This window comes from Anas platyrhynchos, chromosome 2 (genome assembly GCF_047663525.1).
Source record: "Anas platyrhynchos isolate ZD024472 breed Pekin duck chromosome 2, IASCAAS_PekinDuck_T2T, whole genome shotgun sequence".
NCBI lineage: Eukaryota > Metazoa > Chordata > Aves > Anseriformes > Anatidae > Anas > Anas platyrhynchos.
In genome coordinates, this window is record NC_092588.1 from 12,157,323 (window position 1) to 12,181,958 (window position 24,636).

Below are 24,636 nucleotides of genomic sequence, written 5' to 3' on the forward strand. Positions count from 1 at the left end.
CCGCCTGGCAGCCGCGGGGGGTGCTGGGAGATGTAGTTTTCGCCCCGCCGGGTGGCGGAGCCCGCCCGTCACCTGGCAACGGGCTCCGGAGCGGGGCGGGGCCGGAAGCGGCGGCGGCGGGGCCGAATTCGGCGGCGCCACGTCTGGGCTCGGGGCCTCCCCCCGGCTCCTTCCTCCCTCCTCCTCCTCCGCCGGCCCCGGCCCCGCCGCTCCCTTCCCTTCACCTGAGGGAGGCTTCGGCGGCGCCATGTCGGACTTAGGCGACTGGTTCCGGAGCATCCCGCTCATCACCCGCTACTGGTTCGCCGGCTCCATCGCGGTGCCGCTGGTCGGCAAGCTGGGCCTCGTCAGCCCCGTCTACCTCTTCCTGTGGCCCGACGCCTTCATCAACCGCTTCCAGGTACGGGCCGCACTACAGCTCCCGGCGTGCCTCGCGCCGCGCCCCCATAGAAACCAAAGGGGTGCGGCGCGCAAGGCACGCTGGGAGTTGTAGTGCGCGGCGGCGGGGCGGTGGGCTCCAAGCCGGGGCTTGGCCCCTCTGTGAGGGCGAAACCCCCCGGGACAGCCCCGGGCGCCCACCCGGCCCTTCCCCGGCCTGAGGGGGGGCTGAGCCCTCCTGCACCGGCCTGTGCTGGGGCCGGCCCCCGCCCTGCAGCCCCCAAGGTGACACGGGCTGGGTCCGCAGGGTCCCTGCGAGGCAGGCAGGGGGGCGAGGTTTCGCTTTTTGGAGTTTTTTCACCTCTCATCCTCGTGTTTTCGTGCTTAAAATCATAAAAAGCGCGGCGGTAGCTGCAGGTGACGTGCTTGGCCCCTGTTGTGCTGCGGTGGGTGAGCAGGCAGGCACGCAGCTGCCCCCAGAGTGAGCTGGGTCTGGGGATGTCAGGGTAAATTTTATGCATAAAAAGTGCTTTTTGTGGCCCTTAGCGCTTTATGTTCATGTTCTGAACGTAAAAGGACGTGTTTGGGGGTTGTCAGCCTGGGTATGGCTGACGTAAGTTGACTGCTGAAGTCCTGGACCTTCAGAATAACATCGGTCCTCTGTGTTAGAAGTGTTGAGGCTGCTCACAAGGCAGACGCGGTCTTTTCTTCTCCTGTTAGGAGGTCACAGGTTCATTTTTTTGGTACGCAGGTGTTTGAGTGCATTGCCCCCTGGTTGAACTGAAAATGAAAGTGAAGGAAGCGAAGATCGCCCCTCCTTTAAGTTTAGATGTGCTCATTGCATCACTAGCAAAACAGACTGAGCGAACAACAACAACGAAAAAAACCTTGCTGTCTGTTTGCTTCATGTATTTTCCCCAAAATGTAATAGCTTAAGTGACTGTGTTTTCTGTGGTTCTGTTGATCCTTCTGGAACTATGATGCTCAGGAGCCTAAAGAGCTATTTGGAAATGTTGCCCATTCAATATCGAGCTCATTCTTAAGTGGCCAAAGGTTTTCTATCCTGGCTACGTGCTGCCGTTCTCTGTGCATAATACCGATGGCTGAGAGACTCTACAGCAGGAAGGAAAAAGCTCAGAGTAGCTTGTGCTGTCTGAAAACATATGCTGAAGGCTGCTTGTGAGATCCTGCCTCAAACAGGTTAGTGAGGGTTCCGTACAGATGCCTTTAAAACAGGCCAACATCCTTGCAAGCAGACCTCTTTTGCACCACGATAAAGACTCAGTACTGTGAAGATGTGATGGAAGTGCTCCTGAAAGTTGGGTGACTTCAGTTGTAGTCTTAACAGCTTTGCTTATCAGATTAAAAACCAACTGCAGAGGCTGTTGAAGCAGTAGTAGTTGCTTTTCCATTTTTTTTTGTTTTTGTAATTAATTGGTAGCAAGGCAGAACAAGAAAAGCTGTGCATATGAATGCATTCTGCAATGTATAAACGTGTCCTTCTCTTTTTCTCTGGACAGATCTGGCGGCCCATAACTGCAACTTTCTTCTTCCCAGTGGGACCCGGGACAGGTTTTCTCTACTTGGTGAATTTGTATTTCCTGTACCAATATTCATCACGATTAGAAACAGGTACGTTGTCCGTGAAGGTGTGTGCATGTGGGAAACTCTGCCTGGAGTTGATAGAGACCAAGCATTGCCAAACAGCTTCTGTTGGGATTGATGATGGGACTGTGGCAGGTTTGGATAGAACTGGGAGGAAGATGGCTCATCTCTGTGCCCACTTCTCTCAGTCAAAGGGAAAACTGCTCTAAAAACTGATTTTGTTTCACTGCCTCTTTTCCTGTGGCCCAGAGCTTGTTCATTTAGGATCTGAACGTGAGATTTCCTTTCAATGGGAAGGCGTGGTGCTTCTAATCATTGATTTCAGGAAACGAGGGAGAGAGACAAGAAGACAGCTTCACTTCTTTTTTCTTGTATCTTATGTCCTTTAACATTAAAGTATGGTAGTGCATGTGTAATTTGTAACCGTTTCAGCTTTTCCTTTTATTTTGAAAGCAATGGGGCTTACTTGTATTGTTCTGTAGCATATGTTGCATTGAGAGAGACCTTTGTACAAATGAAGCGTACCCTTTAGTCAAATAGGAATGTGAAAATATTTAGGATCTCGTGGGTTTTCTATCTCTAAAAAGAGATTGTTGTTATGAGGCAGCTTCACGTGGGACTTTTTTGCATCACAGAGTTCATTAAATCTAGCAAAAAGTATTTCAAATCAAGTAAATTTAGGAAGCCAAACTGAAAAAAATGAAAAAACTGAAAGCATTTATGAACATAATTCCAGTGTAGTTTTAATGGAGCCTTAGACCTGATGGTATAAGTGGAAATGGAGGAAATTTGGGAACCCCTGTGGGTGGAGAAGAGGTCCACAGTCGACCTGTCGTCCAGAGAGCATTGTGGGATCCATTTTTTAAGTCAAGTAACAGGGAAACAGGGGAGGGTGCCCATTGCATTTGGCTGTTTCTCAATGAAAGCACGCGGCAGTTCAGTTGCTAAAACCAGCTCCTCCTTCTCTTTAAGCCTTTTGGTGTAAAAGGTTATGAACACATGCTACATGAAATAAGAGTTCTTGATCAATATACGCAAATCATAAGACATCACTGCTTATACTAAAAAAAATAGTGTAGTTATCTCTGCTGTGGCAGGTGGCTCATGGAAGGAAGTCAGGTGTTTCAGCAGTGAATTTACATCCCTGCCACATACATCTGGATTTTGAAGCTGAGAAGTCAGCTGTGTTGTTGTGTGAGGCAATGCAGTTCACCTGCAAGATCAAGATTAATTTTTCTTAGTGTAACCAAAGTTCTGGATTAGCTCAGTGCTTCCTTTCTGCAAAAACTTCTCGGATCCTTTGCACTTCTGCAAGTGGGATGTTGCTGTGTGTAAGTTGCTGATACGTTTAAAGGTTGAAATCAGCATAGACCTGCCTCCTTCTATCAGTGAAAGAGAGGAAGTGAAATTGCAGTTTTCAGGGTTGTACATGGCTTTGAGCATGCACTAGTGTTGCGTGCTAACTTCAAATTTATTAAGGGAAGAGCTTCAGTTGTTTAAAAACCACCACAACCATATGGCTTTATACTGTGGTTGTGTTTTCCTAATGAGCTGATGTCCAGCTACCTGAGGAGAATGGGATTGACGTGGTTTTGCTTTGTTTCTGGTGGTGAAGAATGTAACAAATGCCACCAGGGAGATCGCAGTGGGAATATTCATTGTTGCCAGCAGTATGAATGATGAGATTCTGAGCCTGCAGCTCCTCGCCAGGTGCTGGATTTCTCCTGGGCCCTGCTGAATGCAGTGGGCTCCTCAGTCCTGTGCTGAGCTTCTTGGGAGCCTGTAGCTCAGTTTTCTTAAATATGAATTGGAAATACATCTTAAATTGTCTTGCTAGTTACTCATCTTCTAAATAATGAGATATTATTAAAAACTTTTATTTCCTTTATTTCTTCATGTTCTGGAGGAATTCATCTGCTTGGAGGTTCTGCAGTGTTAGTCAGCTTCCTTTCTATTTGTTTCATTTGTATGGCAACAATAAGGAGAAAACTCCAATTGATGGAGCTCTCCAGCTTTAAAACTTTCCAGAAGACTTCTTCAAAGTGTTTTTGTTTTTTCCTGTCATGTAACTTGCGTGGCTAAACTTAAATAATAAACTTAAAACAAGGTTGCCATTTTAGTGTTTTTACACAGGCTGAGTCACTCCAATTATTTAAAAAAAATGTTAAAAATGGGTATTTTTTATTTAGATTCTTGAAGACCTGTAAAATAGTTGTAGGAAGCCACATTGTGCTAATATTACAGTGTCCTTTTGGGGTATTTTGATGTTTATTAGCAAGCAAATCAGCTTGCTTGTGGTGTTTTGGGTCTGTTTCAGCAGAATTCTTGGTCTTTCCTTGCCTGTGTGAGGTGATATGGAAGTCGATAGGAATCTGACTCGAATGCTGAGGTCTGTGCCACGGATTGCAAGATTGAGAGCCTGTAATTTTCATGTTCACAAAGAGTTGGGGGGTTGTTTTTTAACCCTTCTCTCTGCCAGGTCATAAACTGAAGAGGGCATCAAAAGATAATTTCATTTTCTGTGACCTGCAGGGAATGTTATTGTTTTTTTTTTCCCACTGTGTTGGAAAAAGCTGACATGTTTTAAACAGGCAATCAGACAAGCAGGTCAGGTTGGAAGAAGGAACAGAATGCATGGCACGTTTATACTCTCTGCCACATACATTAACTTCCCTGGAGTGTAAAAGCTCACATCTCTTGAGCCTGACCAGATGATGCAAAAAGGATGCAATTTGCTTAAGTAAGGAGTAGCTTTCATGTGACTTGATCAACTTTGCATCTCTATTTTTGCTTTATATGTACACTTTTTTATTGTGTGCTTCTGACTGGCAACTTCTCCAATTTGAAGTCTTGTGAAGTAAAAACTACTTATTTCCATAGTTAGCATGTTGTTTGTTTGTATGTTGTTTTTTTTTAGTAGAGCTGTTGTGTGTGCACTTAATGCAATAGGTCTTAAATTTTGGTCTTGAAGGTTGTTATAAAGCTTTTTAAACTTAAAAAATAAAAGTAATAAACCACTGGCAGTAGTTAGTGTAATTCTCATCTGAAGTTTTCTTAGACTTCTGAAGATGAAGTCTTAATTTTTTAACCAAGATACCACACCTGTCCTAACAGTTCTTTTTATTTCCAGGGGCTTTTGATGGAAGGCCAGCAGATTACATGTTCATGCTCCTGTTCAACTGGATCTGCATTGTTGTATCCTTCCGTTTATCATATCATGAAGCTTTTAGAATATTTTGGCTCTAATATTTCTGTCTGAAATATGTCAAAAAAACAAGTTTTAGCAACTAACAGTTCTACAATGTAGTAAATGTTTACAGGTAAACTTCTGTCTTTCTGGAAACGTAGTGAGTGGCTTGCAGGGACAACAGTAATACGTGTGCTAACACAGGTTTGTAGTTTGAGGAGTGGAGTTGTGTTTCGTAAAGTTTCACTCGTGCTGCAAGAGCTTCTGTAGTGCTCACTGTATTACTTCCAGTAGCCACTTCTGTGGCTTACAGCGTGTGTTAGGAGTGAACTTAGTGTGCTTAAGCTGCCACGTGCAAGCAGGTCTGATCTCTGCTGTTCCCTCAGTTGGGAATTTGGGGTTACCTCATAACCTCAGCCCTTACCTGCTGGGTGCAAGTCAGCTAAGGCTGTGAAAGCAGTGCTGAGACGTCTGCACCGAGCCAACTTCCTGAGTCTCCTTAGGTTTCAAACACAAAACTGGGAGTTGTTGGGTTTTGGGGAGCCCAACACAGGAAAGTGCAAAGTCCTGCCTCTGGGGAGGAGCAGCCCCATGTGCCAGGACGGGCTGGGGACTTGCTGCCTGCAAAGCTCTGCAGAAAAGGCCACGGCACTCCTGGAGGGCAGCAAATTAACCAGGAGCCAGCAACGTGCCCTTGTGGCAAAGGTGGCCAACAGCCTCCTGGGCTGCGTTGCCAGCAGATTGAGGGAGGTGGTGGCTCCTCTCTGCCCAGCTCTGGTGCAGGAGGAGTACGGACAGACTGGAGCGAGTCCAGTGAAGGACTGTAAGGATGGCTGAGGAGCTGGAACATTGTATGAGGAGAGTCTGAGGGAGCTGGGAATGCAGCACGGGAGAAGAAAAGGTTCAGGGGTTCATCCATGTGGATATCTACCTAATGGGGAAGGATTAAAGGAGGAGCCAGACTTCTCTGGTCCTCAGAAAGACCGAGGGGCAACAGACACAAAATAAACCACAGACAATTCCGTTTAAATACAAGAAAGAACCTTTTTATTGTGGCACTGGTCACAGACAGGTGAAGGCTGCCCAGAGAGGGTGTGGAATCTCCATCCCTGGAGGCGTTCCTGTTCTGTTTGTGCCACTCCTGGCCTCCTTGCAGCAATTTGCAGTGGCACAACTGGTAGTAAAAAGGGAGCAATGATAGCATGAACCAGATACAGCCGGGCAAGCTACTGTGTAGAAATGCTGCTGCCTTTATCAATAGAGTAACCATCTCTGGTTACATTCCACTGCATGGAGAGGGAATTGTTATTCCTGCTAGTCCTGTTGAGCTGCAGCTGTACTGGGAAAGCAACCTGTGTTTAGTTGTGTTGTTAAGAAACCCATCAGCCTCGTTGTGGTTGCAGGCTGCTGGCTGTGAGCTATGAGAGGAGTCTGATTGTGTCTTGACGTTCAAAGTGGTCATTTGAAAGCTTCCAGGTGCTCGTTCCGTAGATGGTGTAAGGGGCGAGCTGGATGCCTGAGCTGGGAAGGAGCTCGGTGCCATTGTACGTGCGTTCGTGAACTGTTGAAAACATTCTGATCATAGCAAAATTCTTCGGTAATTGTTTCTGCCCAGCAGTTTCTACAGCAAGCAAACCGTCTGAGTTCCAAGGCAGGAAAGTGATGTTAAAAATGTCTTTAAGAAATCATTCATTTTCTGTGACCTAGTGGCAATATTAGATATTTTTGTCTGATTTGGTATTTCTTTTGTTACAAAGGCATTTTAGTCTTTATAATACAAACAAAGCACCAAAAACTAGTGGAAGAAATGACCTGCTGTTATGAAAGGACTGGCTGAGTTTGTAGCTGGCCAGTTTCATCGTGGAGGGAGGCCAGCGCATCTGCCAGCTGCTGGGGTAATGGCTTGAGGTGATAGTTCGTGTACATCAATCACTTCTCAGTAGCCTTTCAAGCTAAGTGTGCAAGTCTGTAGATCACTGGAGGTTTTTCATTTTTCCAGTGCCTGACTTAATACTTCCCAAGAACATTGTTTTCATTGTAAGCATTAAAATTAAAGGCCTTCCCATTTATGTTCAGTGTGTGTGTAGCTTCTTTTTCTCCTTCAAGTCTGTCAGGTTTTGCTGCTTTTTCCTTAAAGGCAAAATGACAGATAACTGGCTTGGCCATGGACATGCAGGTAAGTGCAGTGCAGATTTTTAAAAATAAGTCTTCAGCTTTCGGACTATTTAATGAGGGTCTCAGACTAATGGCTTTTTAGCCAGCATTATCTACATAAACACAGAGCATACTTTAGGTTGGTTTAGTTTATGTCAAAAGGGACTGGCTTTGTGTGTAGTGTTTCTTTTTGAGTTTGAGTAGTTTGGGTTAACCTCAGCTGCCATCACAAGCTCGTTTCTGAATCTTCCATCCATAACCTAGTTAGGGAGTCAAGGAGCGAGAAGCAGCTTTAACAGTCAGGAAGTTTCTGCCTGTGACTGATGTGGACCCAAGATTTCATCCATGTACTGTTTCCTCTAATGAATGTGGATCTGCATTCTTACTTTTTTTTTTTTTTTAAAGCTAAAAATGGTTCCTGGGTTCGTTAGTCTTCTCAAATTCAGTCCTTCTACTTGCTGACAGCAGCTCTTTTTGTGAAAAGTACAGCTTCAGATTCCTATCAGAACTGTGAAGTGCAAAATCCTCACAAGAATGATTAAATAGCAGTCTGAAGAAGGAGTTTCAATGAGGGAGCTCTTATCTGCCCAGATGTTAAGGGGGGTGGAAATAAAAGAAGCATTTCTTGAATACAACAGAGTATCAGATACAACTGCGTGCCTTCAGCCTGCCTCTGCTGTTCCATCCTCATCTTATTTCTGTCCCCATCACCCAAAGCCTGCACTAATATCTCCAATACTCTGCAAGATTATCATAGTATTTATGAGATCATTTATCGGGCTCCTCTGGTAGACAGAAATAATGATTATGCATCTGCAGTCAGGATTGAATTCTGTGAAGGGATGTCCATAATTTTGCAGTTCATTCTCTTTTGCTGTGGGGAAGACTCCACCAAATTGTTCAAAAAAAGGCTGATGTCATGCTGTTTGAATTTTAGACTTTGATTTGTATCTTTTTAAAAATAAAGCTAATTTTTTTTTTAAGTCTGCACACAAGATACTGCTCAAAAGAGGGCCAAATTGTTTGGTATAGGTATGTATTTTTGTTAGAATTAGGGTTTTGCTTGTGTAGAATGAATGACTTGAAAAGTGAGATGATAGAGTAGAACATCTGGGCCTCCTATGTCAAATACTTGAGAAACATTTGTTTTTCATTGAAATAAAAATAATTTTAATAAAGAATTTAAGGTACTTGTGTGAAGAGTCAGACTCAGGCTGGTGAGACTTCAGGCTCGGGGAAGGCCGGGTTGGCTCTGGTATGCCAGCTTTAAAGCGGAGCCTGTGGATTAGTGCCACCCTTGAAGGGATGAGTTTTATCCTTTCTTCCAGTCACCCAGGCTGGTTTGTGGTGTGACACCTGGTTATGGCAGTGCTGGTAGCACACTCTTTTTGGTTCAGAAGTCAGCAGCAGGTACCTGAAATAGCCCTTTCTATCTGTTTCACCAAAATACTCCAATCAGCTGAAGTACAGCCACAGTAGGGGGCAGTATTAGGAACAGGCTCCTCTCCAGCATGGAGCAGGGGGTGACCTGAAGCTCTTCCAAGAGCTTTGCCTAATCAGGTTGTGATGCTTTGCAGTGACACCTCTGATACACTGCCTTAGCCCCAGATGAGGATGTGTTGGGGTTACTGCCCTGGACTGTAAACAGAAACGATCATGGCACAAACATTGCTGATTGTTGTAGGTGTGCTACCCAGCAGCTGGGAGCACTGGAATTGGCCACGGCTGCTGTTCTACATAGTGCAGGTTGCTTTGGAGCCCTTTGCTTTGCTCTTGTCCTGCTGTAGCTACACAGCTTCACAGCCTGAGATTCCTTTGGTGTGTCTCCACTGCTCTGTGCTGAAGCATAGACCTGTGTGTATTAAAACTGAGAAGTTAACATCTGGTCGTATATTCAGGACATAGGTATTTTTAACATGTGTTTAATCATTTTATACCTATATTAGGAATCGCACCACCTATTTTGGCTTCTGTACTCAACCAAGCTATCATACTGTAGCCTAACAGGGCACTGTCTTCATTAACAAAGTGTTTTCCAGCACAGCAAAAGAGTATGACCAAGGAGGTTCTCTTGTTTAGCTTCCTGATCTTGTGAGCAGAACCACGATGTGTGGTGGCAGAGTTTCTGGGGCAATCTTTAAAGACTTCGCTGATGTATCGTTCTTTTAAACCATTTTTGAACCTTCTAGCCCCTTGCTGTCTAAGTTTCTCAGACTTCTGTGAACGTTATGGTAACTTTTTGCCTCTTTTCTTTTGTTTTTAATATTACAGTTGCTGATGATTCCACTCATCATGTCAGTACTTTACGTATGGGCCCAGCTGAACAGAGACATGATTGTATCGTTTTGGTTTGGAACAAGATTTAAGGTAAATCAAACAGGTTGTTGGAAGGATTTTTGCCTGGAAGATGCGTGTAAAGGGATTGAGGGACAAAATATTTTCTCCCATTAAAGATGTCCCATGCTCTCATTAAACTATACACTCCTTTAGAAGCAGCAGAGACAAGTCTCTTGGTCTTCCATATGGTGTCACTCAGTGTGGCTTTGCTGAAAAGATATCCTGACTACTGAAATTCACTTGTCTGAAAAAAGAAATTCTGATAAAACATTGACCTGGCTAAAAGCTGAATAGCAGTAACTAAATGCTGTTTTTTTTTTAAATTGCGCTTTCCTGTGCAGCTTGGTCAGTTTCTGCCAGGTGTTGTAGTGAAAACTCTTTTGATTGTTGTTTCCAGGCCTTTTCAAAGTCAGAAATGTTAGGACTTTGTTTCAGGTGTAAGCTTGGCATGAAACATAGACTGCAAAAGGCACACGTACTTAAAATATTTAAGTCAGTATTTGTCTAAGCATGTTAGTGATTACTCAGTTTAGAGTATTCTACCTTATTAGTTAGAATCTACTTAATATATTAGGATTTGTGTGATGCTAAAACGTTGAGATTCTCATCATACATACTAGTGCAGTGGAGTTTGAGCAGGTTTAAGTAGTAATCTACTTGAATTTACATTTTCTGCATTATTTTTCAGGCCTGTTACCTTCCATGGGTTATCCTGGGATTCAACTACATCATTGGTGGATCGTACGTATTTACAGATGTGACCGATTTGAAGTGATAAAGGGTTTTACAGCTATTTCTTATTGCTGAATTTAGCAGCAATATTAAAATAAGAGGCTTAAAGTTGTATAATTGGACTGATCCTTCTCAGTGTCATATGGTGATTAAGATAAACATAAAGAGGGAGATGTGGATGTGAGAACTAGAGAGTGTAGGTGAGGAAAAAGTAAAAAAATTTGATTTATGTTCTAGTAGATCCATGCGTTAGGCCTTTTCCTTGCTAAAAGCATGATGCCCAGTGAAGAAAGATTTCATCCCATGTGATGAGCCATTATTACTGGTTTTAGAAACAACTTAGCTTGCCTCTGATAAGTGTTGTTACTTTGTTCCATCAGAATCTCCTTCAGCGTGATGCTTTTATCGGCTTGTGAAACAAGGGAAATGGCAATAACAAGCCTGTGGGGTGCCATATTAGCACTTTCTCTATCTGTTGGTTGGTCCTGCATTTCTTTAAGTGCTCTGATGCAGAAATCCCCTCTTTGTGCTCAGCCCTTCCCACCGGTGCCCTGTATTGACGGGGGCCTCTTGGTGACGCTGTAGCACAGCTGGTGACAGTGGCAAGCGATGTGCTGGGTTTATAAAAGGAGGAGATACGAGTGCAGCAAAACCAAATTCCCTTTTCCTGGCTGTGCCTCCCACTGACTCATTCGTCACTCGAGAAAACTGCTTGCTGTTAGATACCTGCTGTTTCTATGCATGACAGCAAATACTCAAGGGCCTCCATTCAGCAGTGCTCTTGCACAATTGGGAACAAAACAGTACAGCGGGAGACAGGTTGTCCAGTGAAAACAGCCGTAACTTCTCAAGCTCTGCAGACTATTATTTCAGACACTAATAGCTATACGGTCTAATTCCCTGAGGTAAACAAGCATTTAATTGCATTTTCAGTACAGTCTGCAGAGATGGCTTGGAAGGGAGGGTGGAACAGCCTGCTGATGTGTTGGCACTGCAAGCTGGCCCTTCTAAAGAAGTGGCTGCAAAATGCTGAGGAAAGGGGAATTTTCCGTGGCTCATGGCCCTGGCAGAGCCCGTGGCAGGTGAACAATAGTAGCTGGCAGAAGATGGTCACTCAGTTCTTTTTGTGGAAGATGGCATGTGAAACTCCTCTTTTTTTCTTTTGCTTTGCAGAGTCATCAATGAGCTGATAGGAAATCTGGTTGGACACCTGTATTTCTTCTTAATGTTCAAATACCCGATGGATTTGGGAGGAAGGAATTTTCTGTCCACACCTCAGTTCTTGTAAGCTGGCTTTATGCTTTGTCTCACTGTGTATTTGGACCGATTTTTGGGTTGTTTATAAGGACATAAATTTGCTAGGATTGCAAGTTGTAAAATACTTTGTTAAACTTAGTCTGCTTCAGACTATGGTAGTGATTGTGTTGCTGTGTATAGATAGAGCCCTCAAAAATGTTGAGTTTCTTGCAGATGGCCAGTGTTCTTTGTTACCACTACAGGTGGCTCGTGTCCTTTACCCACTGTTCAGAACAAGAGTAAAGGTTATACCTCTGATAGTGAATTAAACTATAGTAAAGTGACCTCCCTACCAATTATCAGAAAGAATCCATCACATTCTTTTTAAAATTTTCTCTTGTAAGTGATCTTTTATCTGTATGTCCGTGTATCATTGCAATAGCTACCAGTTTAGCAAGCTGTAACAGCAACAGAAGTCTGTTGCAGATTGAAGTGCCATAATACGAACTCAGCTCTGCAGTTGGTACAAGTCACCTTGACTGAGACTTCAGGTCTTGGATTCTGAAGTGCTTTCCTTGTAACTTAATCATTGTTTTTTGGCACTGAAATATTAAGATCGGAAGCTGAAGATTGTAGCTTCAGTTCCCCTTGTCCTCATCCCTTTTGGGTTGTAAATATTTTTTTTCTCCACCAAACCTTAGTTAGCAATTCAATTAATTAATAGTTTGTCCTTTAAAAAGGTTAAAAGATGCAAAGTTGAATTGCCATTATATTTCCTCTTCAAGTTTTAACGAGAAGGGAAGCTTTCTGTTTGCAAGCCCTACTGCTAAAGCTGGTTTTCCTTAAAGATTAGAAGACAAATGTTGCTTTAAAATGTCTTTCAGGGTAATAACAGCTCTGAAACTACCATCAATCTTGTTGATTATATGCAATTCTCTTGATTCCTCATATGTGTATTTAATTTTTCTCTATATTTGAGAAGCAGGAATAGAAGTACTGAAAACACCTCTAGAGTGAAATAAATTCTGCTTCTGTACTGTAAAGTTTTATAAAAAAGGAAAAGCTGCTGTCATGAATTACAGATACATTTAGTATAACGAAGATTATACGGGATCATTTTTCTTCTATAAAGGAATCTGGTTTTTATGTTTGGGGCTCAGATTTTCTTGAAGAGATTCAGGAAGAGCTTTCCAGGGGCTCAGCATAATTAACTATTTATTGTAGACCTGAAATGACTCTGCAGTGATAGCATCCCAGACATCCCACTGGTATCTGCAGAAGCTGTGTTTTAGATTCCTATGTTTAGTTGGTGTAGCCTAAGTTGGATGAGAAGGTCTTAAGCCCTGATTTGCACTGGGCAGGTCACTTGAACTTTGATTTCAGCAAAAATGCTGTGTGCTTGAGCCTGTTTCCCTTGGTCTCTGGTCCACAGTTCTGCAGGAAGGTTTATTTAGGGAGCAGTGAACTAATTGGATGCTGTGGTAGCAGGAGCTTTGTAACTACTGGAGAGAGATGCTCATAAGTAATTTGCTGTTTTTTTTATTACTTCTCCAGGAAAAGGAAGAGAAGTTAGGGGAATTAAGTTTATATCACAGCATTTGTTCTGAACAATGAGACTCCCTTATCACCCGTCTTTTCCCTTTGCTTGGATCATTGTTCATATAACCACATCCTAGGGATGTAAGTTCCCCAGGATTTCTACTTCTCAGTGTACTGGGGTCTTAAATTTGGAAAGAATCCTGTGGGGTACTGCTATCAAAAGCTAGCTTTAATGCAAAGTCTAGCAGCTGAAAGGAAGTCCATGGAAAAATTGTCTGGAAATTACCCCCAAGGTCCAGCTATTTCTTAAACTTCTTTTCTTCTGGCTCGTCCTAGGTACCGCTGGCTGCCAAACAGGAGAGGAGGAGTGTCGGGCTTTGGTGTCCCACCTGCTAGCATGAGAAGAGCTGCAGAAGATCAGCAGGGTGGTGGAAGACACAACTGGGGCCAAGGTTTCCGGCTAGGTGACCAGTGAAAAACATCTGCCCTTGGGAAACAGCAACTCCTTGTTTTTAATTGCTTCTAGGACTGATCCTTCCTGGTGCAGAGCTTGCTAAAGAACTGAGCTCTCTGTAGTGCTGTTGGATATAACCGATGGGGAAGAATTTTTCTAGTGCAAGAGAAAATTACAAAGTCCAGAAGGGAAAAAATGTAGATCTTACTCCAGGTTGTCCAGTAGTATCCAGTTTGATTCTGCCATTAAAAAAAAAAAGCTGCCTTTGTACAGTATTGTCTGTCTGTCACAACAGGCATCCATTTTGCCATCTCCTTCTGTGATGCGATGGAGCAAGCTAACCATGTTCTGTCCCACCTGGTAATTAAAAGCTTAAGCTGCGGAGTAGAAGTAAGAATCTGGTGTATGGCAGTTGGATCAAACTAACCCCAGTGTTTAGGAAGCTGACTTTTTCGTAGCTGTGCTGAAGTCCCAGGGTCTTTGGAAACATTACTTAAGCGATATTTCTGTGCCGTGTTCATAAAGTAAAGTACAAATGTTTTATTTCCATGATTAAGAGCAGTTTTTTCTTGCCATGCATCATTTGTCCAACCTGCTACAGCACGGGATGGGCAAGACTAAGGAAAAGAGGGCTTTTGTTTGATATGGCAATAACAGATACTCAGAACTGAAATGATAAATTCTTCATGTCATGTACAGGGCTTGCTCTACTTAAATTGAAGCTGTCTGGATTGTTTTCTTCCTGAGATCTTTGAATTCTTGGCTTCAAGGTTTCTGTTTTGATTGTAAAATTGGATAGCACAAATAGTAATTTACAGCTAGAAAATGTAACATATCATTGTGGTTAAAGGGTTCTGACTACAGCATTATGTTTATATTAACTGAATCTACGACTTTCTCTTAAAAGCTTTAAGACATCAAAGAATCAAAGCTGGAAATAAACTTTTCCAGGTTCAAGATAAAATAGAACAGATTTTTTTTTTTTACTACAGGACTCTCACTGGTGAATGAGAAACTATGTACACTATTTATTAGCGTCTGTATTTTTCTTGTAAAGCTTTTTGACATGGAGAGGGAAATGATTCTGTGCAGGTTTCCTAGTACTGGGTTCCTGTGGGCAGAGCACAGGGCTGAGATCCAGGAAGCTGTAACGCTAGCTAGTTACTGACTCACTGTATGAATTCGAGCAAACTTATTACTTATCTCAGTTTTCCCAGTTATAAGGAGGACTCGTGCATGTCTCTTAGGATTCTTAAAAAAGAAAAAAAAAAAAAAGTAACCATCCCTCAACTTCCCTGGGTGGGAGCTGCTAGTGAAAATGGAAGGCTTAGGTTCATGTGATTGACACTTAAGCTAAGTTGGAATATGGTTGCCCTTTTTTTTTTTTTATAGGAGGAAAAAGCACCGTCACTAGGATGAGATTCAAGTCTTTGAATTTCCCTTTTGCTTTTTGTCTTTCTTTTTACTGGGTGGGTAGGGCACAGCAGGCTGTTCTGCCCCAACATAGGTATCTCAGGTATTGATAAGTAGGTGAAGTGAATCTGGGCCAGAACGCTTTTATTACTCCTTTTTTTTTTTTTTCCTTCACTAAACGTGGCTAATGAAGGTTGATAAACTTGTAAATACTTCTTGATGTGAAACTGGGTGGAAAATCAGCAGTCAGACTGGAAGTCTTCAGTTGGCTTGCTTGCAAAATATGCATGCTCCGTGTCATTGTTGCAGCTCCCTTTTGTTGATCTGGCTTGTGGACAAATGTGGAAAACTGGTGATGACCACAGTGAGTGCTTAGATTGTACAGGAGCGTGGAGTTCAGAGAGAACTTGCTATTTCTGTCCATTCAGTGATAAGTTTTGAAGATGTTCTCATCTCCGTCTGTCTCTGTAGAAAACAGTGGGTGGAAAAGAGGACTTCAGTGTTGTAAATACTAATTTGTTGTTGACCGGCACCTGCTACTTGATGGCCAACTCGAAAAGTTTCCGAACCATCAGTTTTAGAGGAGTCCCGGTGCAACTGGTCTTTTTAGTCATAAAATATCACTGCCTCCACACCTGTATTACCTTGTCTTCATTTCGTCTTCGTTTTGAGTCAGGACCTAACTGCAAAGTGAAGATGCAGTAGCCTGTGACTCAGCTGAAACTCCGGTACACTCACCTTGCACAGCTCCTTTGTTACAGAAGGAAGGCATGAGTGGGAGGAAGCACGGCAAAAGTCCTTGTCCTGGCCATATGCGGTGTGCTGGGTCTTGCTTTGTTAGTGCATCCTCCCTCTATAAATTAAGAGGGAAAGGATTTGTGAGGAAAATTGGCTTCTGGTAAGTCCTGGTTTGCTTTGAGCCGCTTCAAGTCAATTTACATTGCTGTATGGAAGGTTCACTGTAGAATTCCATATTATAAATTCACTTTGTTCGTTTCTCACCTGTCATTTGACCTGAAGCACTATTTGTCCTCCAACGTACACTGACAGCGGCAGTCTCTTGCTAAACGAGTACCTCCTTTCTTATTTTGTACAGATAATTTCCCTTTTTGTAATCACTTTTTGTTGGCAAAGTTTTAAATTAAAGTTTTAATCTGTTATTGTCTCCGTTTCGCTAAATCATAATGCAGCTTAGGAGAAGCCTTCCGATGTGCGTGTCTCCAGAGGGTGTCTGGCAGCTGCGTTGTGACACCAGCTGCTGTTGGTCAAAAGTACTCTCAGGACAGTGACCTGTTTTGGGGGGGAGTCTCATCTCCTCAGATGAGTTGCAAAATCATAAAGATATGTTCTTTGTCTCTATTTATCACCGTAAGTTTTGACAGTCTGTCCTTCCTGGTTTATTATCCTGTTGCAGTTTTTGGGGGCCATAATCAACTACTCACAGTTTATTGTCCTCTGGGAGGAAATACCCATATATTCACATGAGTTTTGTGGGATTGATAGAGATCAGTTAATTTCCCAGTAGCTACCTTGGTATTCTGCAGCACCCTCTGTCCAGCCCGGTAGGCACAACTGCCAGAGTATTTGAGGGTCTGTTACCTCAGATGATTTGGAGACAGATTTAGCATCATCCAAAATACTCTACTGGTCCTCATCATTCATCTGGCTGCACTTTTTCTGCTTGTTACTATAGAGGTGCCAAAGAAGACCACGGACTCATACCCGAGGTGGTATGTGAATTTGTTGAGCTCTTTTGAGCTGGAAATTCTCGGTCCACACTAAATACACCAGATACAGCAAAGTGACAAATGCTTTTGATTTTGCTCAAGCTGCATTAGTGGTCAGTGGGAGAGCCAGGAATATGAACTCAAATGTCTGGTTCTGGAACACTTCATCTTTATTCCGATCACTGTCTTGTCAACAGCTGTTCTCTGATAGCTTGGTAGTGTTGTGCAGCCAGTGTCTGACTGGGAAATGACCTGTTTGACCCATCTTGTCATCTGAGTGCCACCCAAGGAAAACTGAAGGGCTTTAACTTGCAGAGTAGCATATTTGCAATTTAGTGTAAGGTTGTTTTTATGTTTGTCTGTCTTTACCTTACCAGGGAGGCAGGCTACATTGCCTTGGTAAGTTAAGGGAGTGAGCTGAAGAGGTGCACCTTAATTTAGTCTCAAGCTTCTGATCTGACAGGTCACCTAATATCTTCACTTCTGCTCTTCATACTTAAAATGTAGATGATTCATATTCTTCTCTGTGCTAGGATTAGGATGATTGATCAATTTGTACTTGCCATGGTATGACAGGGCACTAATTTTGGTGGAGATGCTCTTGGGGCTGTTGTTGCATGCAGTAGTAAACAGCCTTTGGTTTTGTGCATCCCTAGGTTCTTATTTTGCCATGGATAGTAACAATGTGACTCGAAATTCGGTATCAAGTCTATCATCGTGGTTTTATTAATGAAATTAATTATGTAAGATGTGCATATTAACCAGAAATACATCTAAAAGATGACAATGTGCTGTTTTCTTATTACTGAAAAGATGAAAGGTGACTTTCATTTCAGAAAAGATTGAAAGATGACTTAATGTTTTTCGAGCACACTTTCTTTGGTGATGAAGGGAGTGCTGTTTGCAGCAGTGGCTCACCCCTTTATCACCTGGAACATGATCTAGGAAGAGTAAATATAATGTGAGCAGAACTTGGAGCTGCCATTAGAGCTCAGATTAGCTCTTAAGGCCAAATTTCTTTAGACCACCACCTGTGAGATGGTTGTCCTTTGTGATGGGGGTCATGGCAACTGCAGGCAGCGTTTGAGAACAAAAACACTGCGAGCTGTCATCTTGCATGGGAATGTTTGCATTCACTTCTTAAAAGAAATGTGTTCAGCCCCTGAACTTGCTATGGATTAAAGGACAATGGGTAGACCCCTGTGATCAGTAGATCCCTGTATTAATGAGCATTGTAACCAGTGGTGTAAGGATGTTGCCTGCTCAGAGGTAAAGGAAAGGTAAATCTCTTCGCCCTATGGTGTTCACATCACCTTACAGTGGTTAGTTAAAAGTAGGAGGCTTCTTTGTAGTGATGCTTCCCTCTGGTTTCAAGTTGTATTGATTAGTTGTAGTTAACCCTAACAGACCCCTCAACTTATTTTAAAGTCAAAAAAACCTCACCTACTTCAACTGGAAGGGCTCTTTGGGAGCGGTTGTCTTCATTGAGACTTGACTGACGTCGCTCAGTGTTGGAGTCTAGCAGGTGATTAAGGAAAAAGTTCGTTTTGCACCCATTAGAGGGGAGAAGACTGGGGGGTTCTGCATTCCTAGTAGAAGCTTCCCAACAGGTCTGCTGCTCTTGTTGGGGTCGTTGTGATCTGCTTTTTAGTTTTCCTGTATGTTTTAGTGAGAACAGCATTACTTCGTTCAGATCTTCCTTTCCCCTTGGTGATCTGAAACTGTTTTAAACTGAAAATGTTTTAGCGTAGCACTGGAGGAGGAGCAGGGATGGACTCAGCCTTCCTCTACCAAACCTGCACCCGCTCCCTGTGCTTTCTCCGAGCCCGGTTCTGCAGTGGCAGGGAAGAGCGCTCTCAGGAATCACCGGATCAATCACCAGCTCCACCTGCAAAATGTGAATCTGCATCAATTTACAGAGCCCGAGCAGGTTGTAACAGGAACTCTTCATCCATTGCCTGCTGTGACAGCCAGCGTATATGAAGAAGAGCTTCAAACCATTTTCAGAAGCTGTCTTGATACTTAAAATCACGGGCCCAGGAGCAATACTGATTTTACAGCAATTTATAATCTTCTCTTGCTTCTTCTGGTGCCTGTTGTGCAGGCAGTAAATGACCAGTCACTTTTTTTTTCCCCTCTTCAGGGAAGAACCAGTTTAATACCTCTTCCCTTGCTCACGGTCATCTCTTTTTCAGCTGTCACTAACTCTGTCTCTCAGATGGTCTGATGAAGGTGAGTAGGACTCAGAAAAATTGTCCTCTAATTCTATATATGCTGTGGGAGCTTGCTTCTTCTTTTCCAGAAAAACTCGTGTCCTTTTTTTTTCCATCTCTGTTAACTGGGTGTCTAATGAATTCTCCAGACCTTCTCCTCGTTCCTGAGCCAGCCCTAGAAGCTGTGTGTAGGCAGAGATTTGGGATCCGAAGGGCTATGGCAATGGTATGATGGTGCCATTCTGCCCAAGTGGGAGGGGAAGCAACCAAACAAACCCAGCTCTGCCCACATCTTGCCTGGGCTGCCTGTCCCTACCCTGTGACTGGCACCATGAGGGTTCACCAGGCTGTGGAGTCCTTAGATGGAGAGATGGGATTTTGTGGTTCAGAAAGACATCCATTAAGGAAAAGTTTTTCCTCTAAGAATGCATTTTTCCCTGCACCCTTGCACTCACTCTGCCCTTTCAAACCATTTATTCTCTGTAACGTGCTTGGGGCGGGGGATTGGAAGGATAAAGGAGCAAGAGAAATTGATGGGAGTTGATGCCTTTTAACTTCCCTGGGCAATGCGATAGGGGATTTTTTCCCCTTCAAGTCTACTATCAGTAGAGTACGTGGTGTGGTGATGTGCTAGTAAATCCCTAAGAACTGCATCAGTCTGATTTCTTGGAAGCAGACAGGTACACTAGCTGTACAGCTGTGTTATTTGGTTGAGTAACTAAGTGGATGGGGGACGTTTTAGCTGGATGCAATCCCCGTGCTGCAGGATCTTAGCTCTGTGGCTGCCATTAGAGCACAGCTCACCGAGGCCAAATAATTGCTCCATAATTGAATGCCAATGCAAACAACATAAGCTAATGCGTTTCCTCCCCTATAGAAATGCTTTGTCCTCTAAATCCGCTCCTGCCAGTTCCTCAAAGTCATCCTCCAGCTTTTCATGTCCCCTTGTGCATCTTAAATTAGATCAATAACTTCCTGGGCTGGCTGTGGTGGAGTGGCTCGCTCCACAGAGCTGCTTTCTGAAGCCGAAAGCAATGCAATCCCGAGGAAATCCTGCTGAGTAAGGAGTGTTTCTGGTAATGTGTAATCGAGTCGTGATAAGAGCAGCTAATAAAGATAAGGTTCTCAACAAGCGGCACGGGACAATGAGCAGGGAAATGGAGAATGGAAAGCAGCGTGATTAATAATGACCCCTAGCTGCACTGCTCAAAAAGAGGAGAAAAAAAAAAACACACTAAATATCTTCAAGGGATGTGTGGGCATGTTGCTGACAGGGAAGGAAACTAGGAGGAATCTAGGAAAAAGGGGGGAAGGAAAGCAATTGTGTCCATGTAATTGCCAAGGTAACACCTCTGACCTCAGGGCAGGGTATCCAAGTCTTGATGCCTCCGCAGCTGGAAAGCCAGAGGGAATTCAGTTCCGTTTATCTGGGTTGTTTCTTTGTTTTTAACCAATGAAGAGGGGCTTATTCCTGCTAATTTCATGGGGGAGCTTCTGTGGGGTAGGAGTGGGTAGGCACAGGGCTGGGGAGGAGCACCCTGCTGTGGAATTGCCCTCAGGCTTGTTGGACAATGTCCTTCGTGTTGGTGGCCTTTCCCTCAGCATTATTGCCACTGCCAAGGTCACTCGTGCTGGATCTCTACCTTGTTGTATTGCTACTATTTTATTTTTATTTTTTCACTTAAGCTAAATTTGCTTGTGGGCCAAATCATTAGGGCTGACGCTTCCTCATTCAATGGCTATCTCACCTATATCGCTTTGATTTTTCCCTCTTCCAGAGGAGTACCTTAAAATCTCAAGCTGTTGCCCAAATGAGGGCAGTTCTGTGGACTTGCATTTATTTCTGACAATGCCACTGTGTGTCAGGCTTCAGCTTTACTGCGTGTGTGCTGGAAAACAGCCACGGACTGGTACTGCAACCCTGCTAAAGAGCTGGTGAACACAGGTGAAATGGGAACAAGAAATAAGTGTATTGGTGTAATCTAGCTTTGAATAGCAGCAGCAGCAGATAGGATGTGGGCATAATTTCCCTCCCCAGTCCTTGTATATCTGTTTTGGAAACTGAGAGGTGATGGTTTTAAGAAGCGTGTAGTCTGGATCATATTTGAAGCATTAATCTAGTGTTGAACAAGCAGAAGTGCCAACAGAAATCGTTACTTGCGTATGGTAATTCAGGGAGAACGTAAATCCAGAAAAGTGCTGATCTGCCTTGCCCAAGAGTTTGTGTCTTGGCTTGTTGAGGTACCGATGGCTGTCGTTCAGGAGCAGCAAATTAAAATCAGTTCTGCAAGGCATGGGAAGTAGGGCAGATCTAGCTTTCATCGAGAAATGGATGGAGAAAGCCTGATAAGCTCTGAATAGCTCTTCTATTTAATCTTATGCTTGTAACAGCTTTCTTTTTTTTTTTTTCTTTTTTTTTTTAAGCATGAACTGAGAACGTGAGTGCAGGTTGCTGAGGAGACATCAGTTTTGGCTCTACCACTTCTGAGAGCTCTAGGAGGAGGCTCGCCGCGTGTTGCTGCAAGAGTCTGCTAACGGGTCGGCAGGAGCTGTTGATGTAAAAACCGCCCCATGCCTGCATCCTTCAGTTCTTTTGCAACAGTGTAGGTAAATCAGCAGCTTTTGTCACAAAATTGGGATCAAGAGCAGACCTAGGAGCTGCAGTTCTGGCATGCTGAGGCTGCAGATGGCCATAAGCAGTGGATTTGGGAGAGGTGGGAATCGCTCTTTTTCGAAGGGGTGTCAACACTACGGTGAAAATGCACACACTGTGTGATTTTGCTTGTTGAAGGTCAGTGCGGCAGCATCTGCAGTTCTCCTGAACTGGTGGGTGGTGCTTTCACTGGGTGAAACCATTTTTCTCCTGCCAAGGGACACCTGGAAGTTGTTTGCGAGCAGAGGAGGGAAGCTTCAGCAACCTGTATGACTTCAGTTCCCCAGTCGCTTGTATAAAAAATCTTCGAAATGAAAAACGTGAGCGAGAGACTCAAGGAAACAATTCAAAGCCCTGAAAGGCCAGGCATGCCATCAATAAGCCCGTTCTGCAACACGACTTGCCGCAGCACAGCTGAGGACAAAGCACTGGAGCCATCCTTCAGTGCCACCGCCCCACCGCCTGCTCGCTTGGGGAGAGACGTGGTCCGGCTTTGTTTGGATGCTGGAATGCCCTTGAAAGCAAAACCCACAGAGAGAGTAGGTGGGCCAGAGAGAAATTTGCATTCGTCACGACCCTGCCTGTGACGAGGTGCTGTCATCTGCCAGCGCTACGGGCTGCTGCCTAACGCAATTACACCGCCGCGCCTCCCGGCAGACGTGGGCGCTCGGGCCAGTTCCCTTCCCTCGGCCGACACAAAACTGGTGCTCCCCAGGTTCAAGCTTAGGCCAAGTGTGAAGAAAACAAAGCAAAAAGCTCAGCAGCCTCCTGTGATTTAGCCCGGCAAAGCAACTCACACCAGGAAAAAAAATTCCCCATGCTCTTTGGGTGAGTGCTTATCGTTCCTGAAGCTGGCACGGCGGCGCAGAGCCGCACATGCTTCAGAAAGCAAAGTAATTAATTCTCCTTGCTCCCAGCCACAGCAGTCTCCGTTGTGCAATGCTGCACCACAACTGGGCATGGAGAAACTTTCTTTCCAATCAAAAGAAGCATTCTTTATTTTTTTTTTCTTTCTCTCTGACACAGCAGGGTTGGTCTTCCTTTTAATACTACTGGAGACAATGTCTGCCTTGCCTTTCTGTGACCTTCAGCATGTGGCTTCATGTTAAAATTTCCATCTTCTCCCCCCTCCCCCTTTCAAACACTGGCATTCATTAAAAAAAAAAAAGAAAAAAAGATTAAAATTCCTTTTGTTTAAATCCCTGCTAGGGAGCCTTGCAGCACACTGCTGCTGAGGTGCTGGGGCAGGGGTTGGCTGGGGCTCCTGGCTCTGGGCTGTTCACCTGGGCTCTGGCAGAAGGCATGCAGCAAAAACCCCATAGGCTTGGGTGCTCCCTGCCCACGTTTTTGCCTCTAGCTTTGGTTCAAGCCTGGTGGCAGCTGAAGCTGGGCTGGAGAAAAGGTTTGGAGCTGGGCTCCCCTAACTTGGAGTATATTCTCCGTAGCTGTTGTGATTCCAGGATCATCCTGGCATCCTCTTGCTGCTGCTACTCCAGGTGTGCCCCCTCTTAGCACTGCCCACCTTGCTCAATGCCTCTGTGCACTCTTTATTTCTGCATGTGTCACAAGTAAGAATGGCATCACCTGATCAAATTTAGTGCTAATTTTAATTCCAGCAGGCCTCCGTGGTTTTCCAGAGCCAGCTTCCTTGCTCAGCATCCTCTGGTCAGCTTGAGGTGGGCTTGGGGGAGCTGAACCTAAAACTCTGAGGGGCAAACGTGACCCATCGGGTGAGGCAGGAGGATGTGGATCACAGGTTGGAGCTGCAGCCAACTCCAGTGAAGGGAGATGTCCAGCTTTGTGTATGGAGAGGATGATTTTGTGCATTAAGAAGTTTCACAGACACCCCATTTACTTTGCCTGAGCCAGTTTGCTCTTGGTGTGTTTTTTACAGGACACTTAAATGAAGAGGACTGTAATACTTTAGAGCAAGTTTTGGAGCAAGTCTGATGGCAGTAAAAACACGGAGAAAACCCCACTGTGGCTTCCTGCAGTCGAGCTGGATGTTTGGGGCTGATGATTCCCCCTCATCCCCATCATCACTGAAGCTTGTGCCACCGTTCCCTTTTCCTGCTGTGCTATGAATATTTTCAGAATTACATTCAAGGCCTGTAGGCCCCACTTGTAGCTTTCCATTAGTTACCAATCAAATGACCACCAACGTGCCCCGTTTCGCTCATCTCCACAGCCTTAGGCCTCTTTCTCTTCAGGAGATTAAAAAAAGCTTCCTTTCCATCACTGGTGTACATTTTCCTTGCTATCCAGTTACCAAGCTGACTTCCGTAATGTTGCTTTATGTGCCTTTGTAATTAATTCTGTCTCTCCCAGGTGATAGTGTCTCTTGTCTCTTTTTGGTACTTGTAGCCAGCAGGAGCAGGGAGGTGATTGTTCCCCCATACTGTGCTCGGGTGAGGCCGCCCCTCGAGTGCTGTGCTCAGCTTTGGGCCCCTGAATCCCAGAAGGACATCGAGGCCCTGGAGTATGTCCAGAGCAGGGCTACGAAGCTGGGGAAGGGCCTGGGGCACAAGTCCTGTGAGGAGCGGCTGAGGGAGCTGGGGGTGGTTGGTGAGGGGAAGAGGAGGCTCAGGGGAGGCCTCATTGCTCTCTGCAACTGCCTGAAAGGAAGCTGTGGGGAGCTGGGGGTCGGCCTCAGTGATAGGACCAGAGGGAAGGGCCTCAAGTTGTGCCGTGGAGGTTCAGGTTGGAAATGAGGAGACATTTCTGCTCAGAAAGAGCAGTCAGGCACTGGGACAGCCCCCCTGGAACAACTTGGCTGCAAGATGAGTTTTTTATATATAAGTAATGGCTTTGTGAAAAGCAATATAATTTAGGCTGTGGAGAGACTTATACGCTGAGATTTCTGCTCTGAAACTTTCCTCCCTCTGAAGTTCTCGGCTCTGTGGGTAGCAGATGGGACTGTGTTTCCTGAGCTCTCCTGCACAATGTGTGCCAACAAAATGTGTCACAAGCGATTGCTGGGGCCAGTGATGCCTGGGGGCACATCGCAG

At 44.4% G+C, this 24,636-nt stretch overlaps 1 protein-coding gene across 1 annotated transcript; it reads left to right on the forward strand.

Moving 5' to 3' along the window:
• Nucleotides 1-90: 90 nt before the first annotated feature.
• On the forward strand, nt 91-16,193 carry DERL1 (derlin 1). The gene is made up of 8 exons (XM_027452660.3): nt 91-400; nt 1,899-2,010; nt 5,114-5,178; nt 7,320-7,346; nt 9,596-9,691; nt 10,350-10,402; nt 11,567-11,677; nt 13,505-16,193. Exons 1-8 carry the CDS (start codon nt 248-250, stop codon nt 13,641-13,643), a joined length of 756 nt encoding a protein of 251 aa, XP_027308461.2. The 5' UTR covers nt 91-247; the 3' UTR covers nt 13,644-16,193.
• The last annotated feature ends 8,443 nt before the right edge of the window (nt 16,194-24,636 follow it).

What these genes read in the sequence shown, in the direction of transcription:
- DERL1 (XM_027452660.3), top strand. Translation starts at nt 248, where the DNA reads ATGTCGGACTTAGGCGACTGGTTCCGGAGCATCCCGCTCATCACCCGC. An exon ending in GCTTGGCCATGGACATGCAG is followed by an intron (nt 7,347 to 9,595) that starts GTAAGTGCAGTG and finishes TTAATATTACAG; the next exon opens with TTGCTGATGATTCCACTCAT. An exon ending in GGTTTGGAACAAGATTTAAG is followed by an intron (nt 9,692 to 10,349) that starts GTAAATCAAACA and finishes ATTATTTTTCAG; the next exon opens with GCCTGTTACCTTCCATGGGT.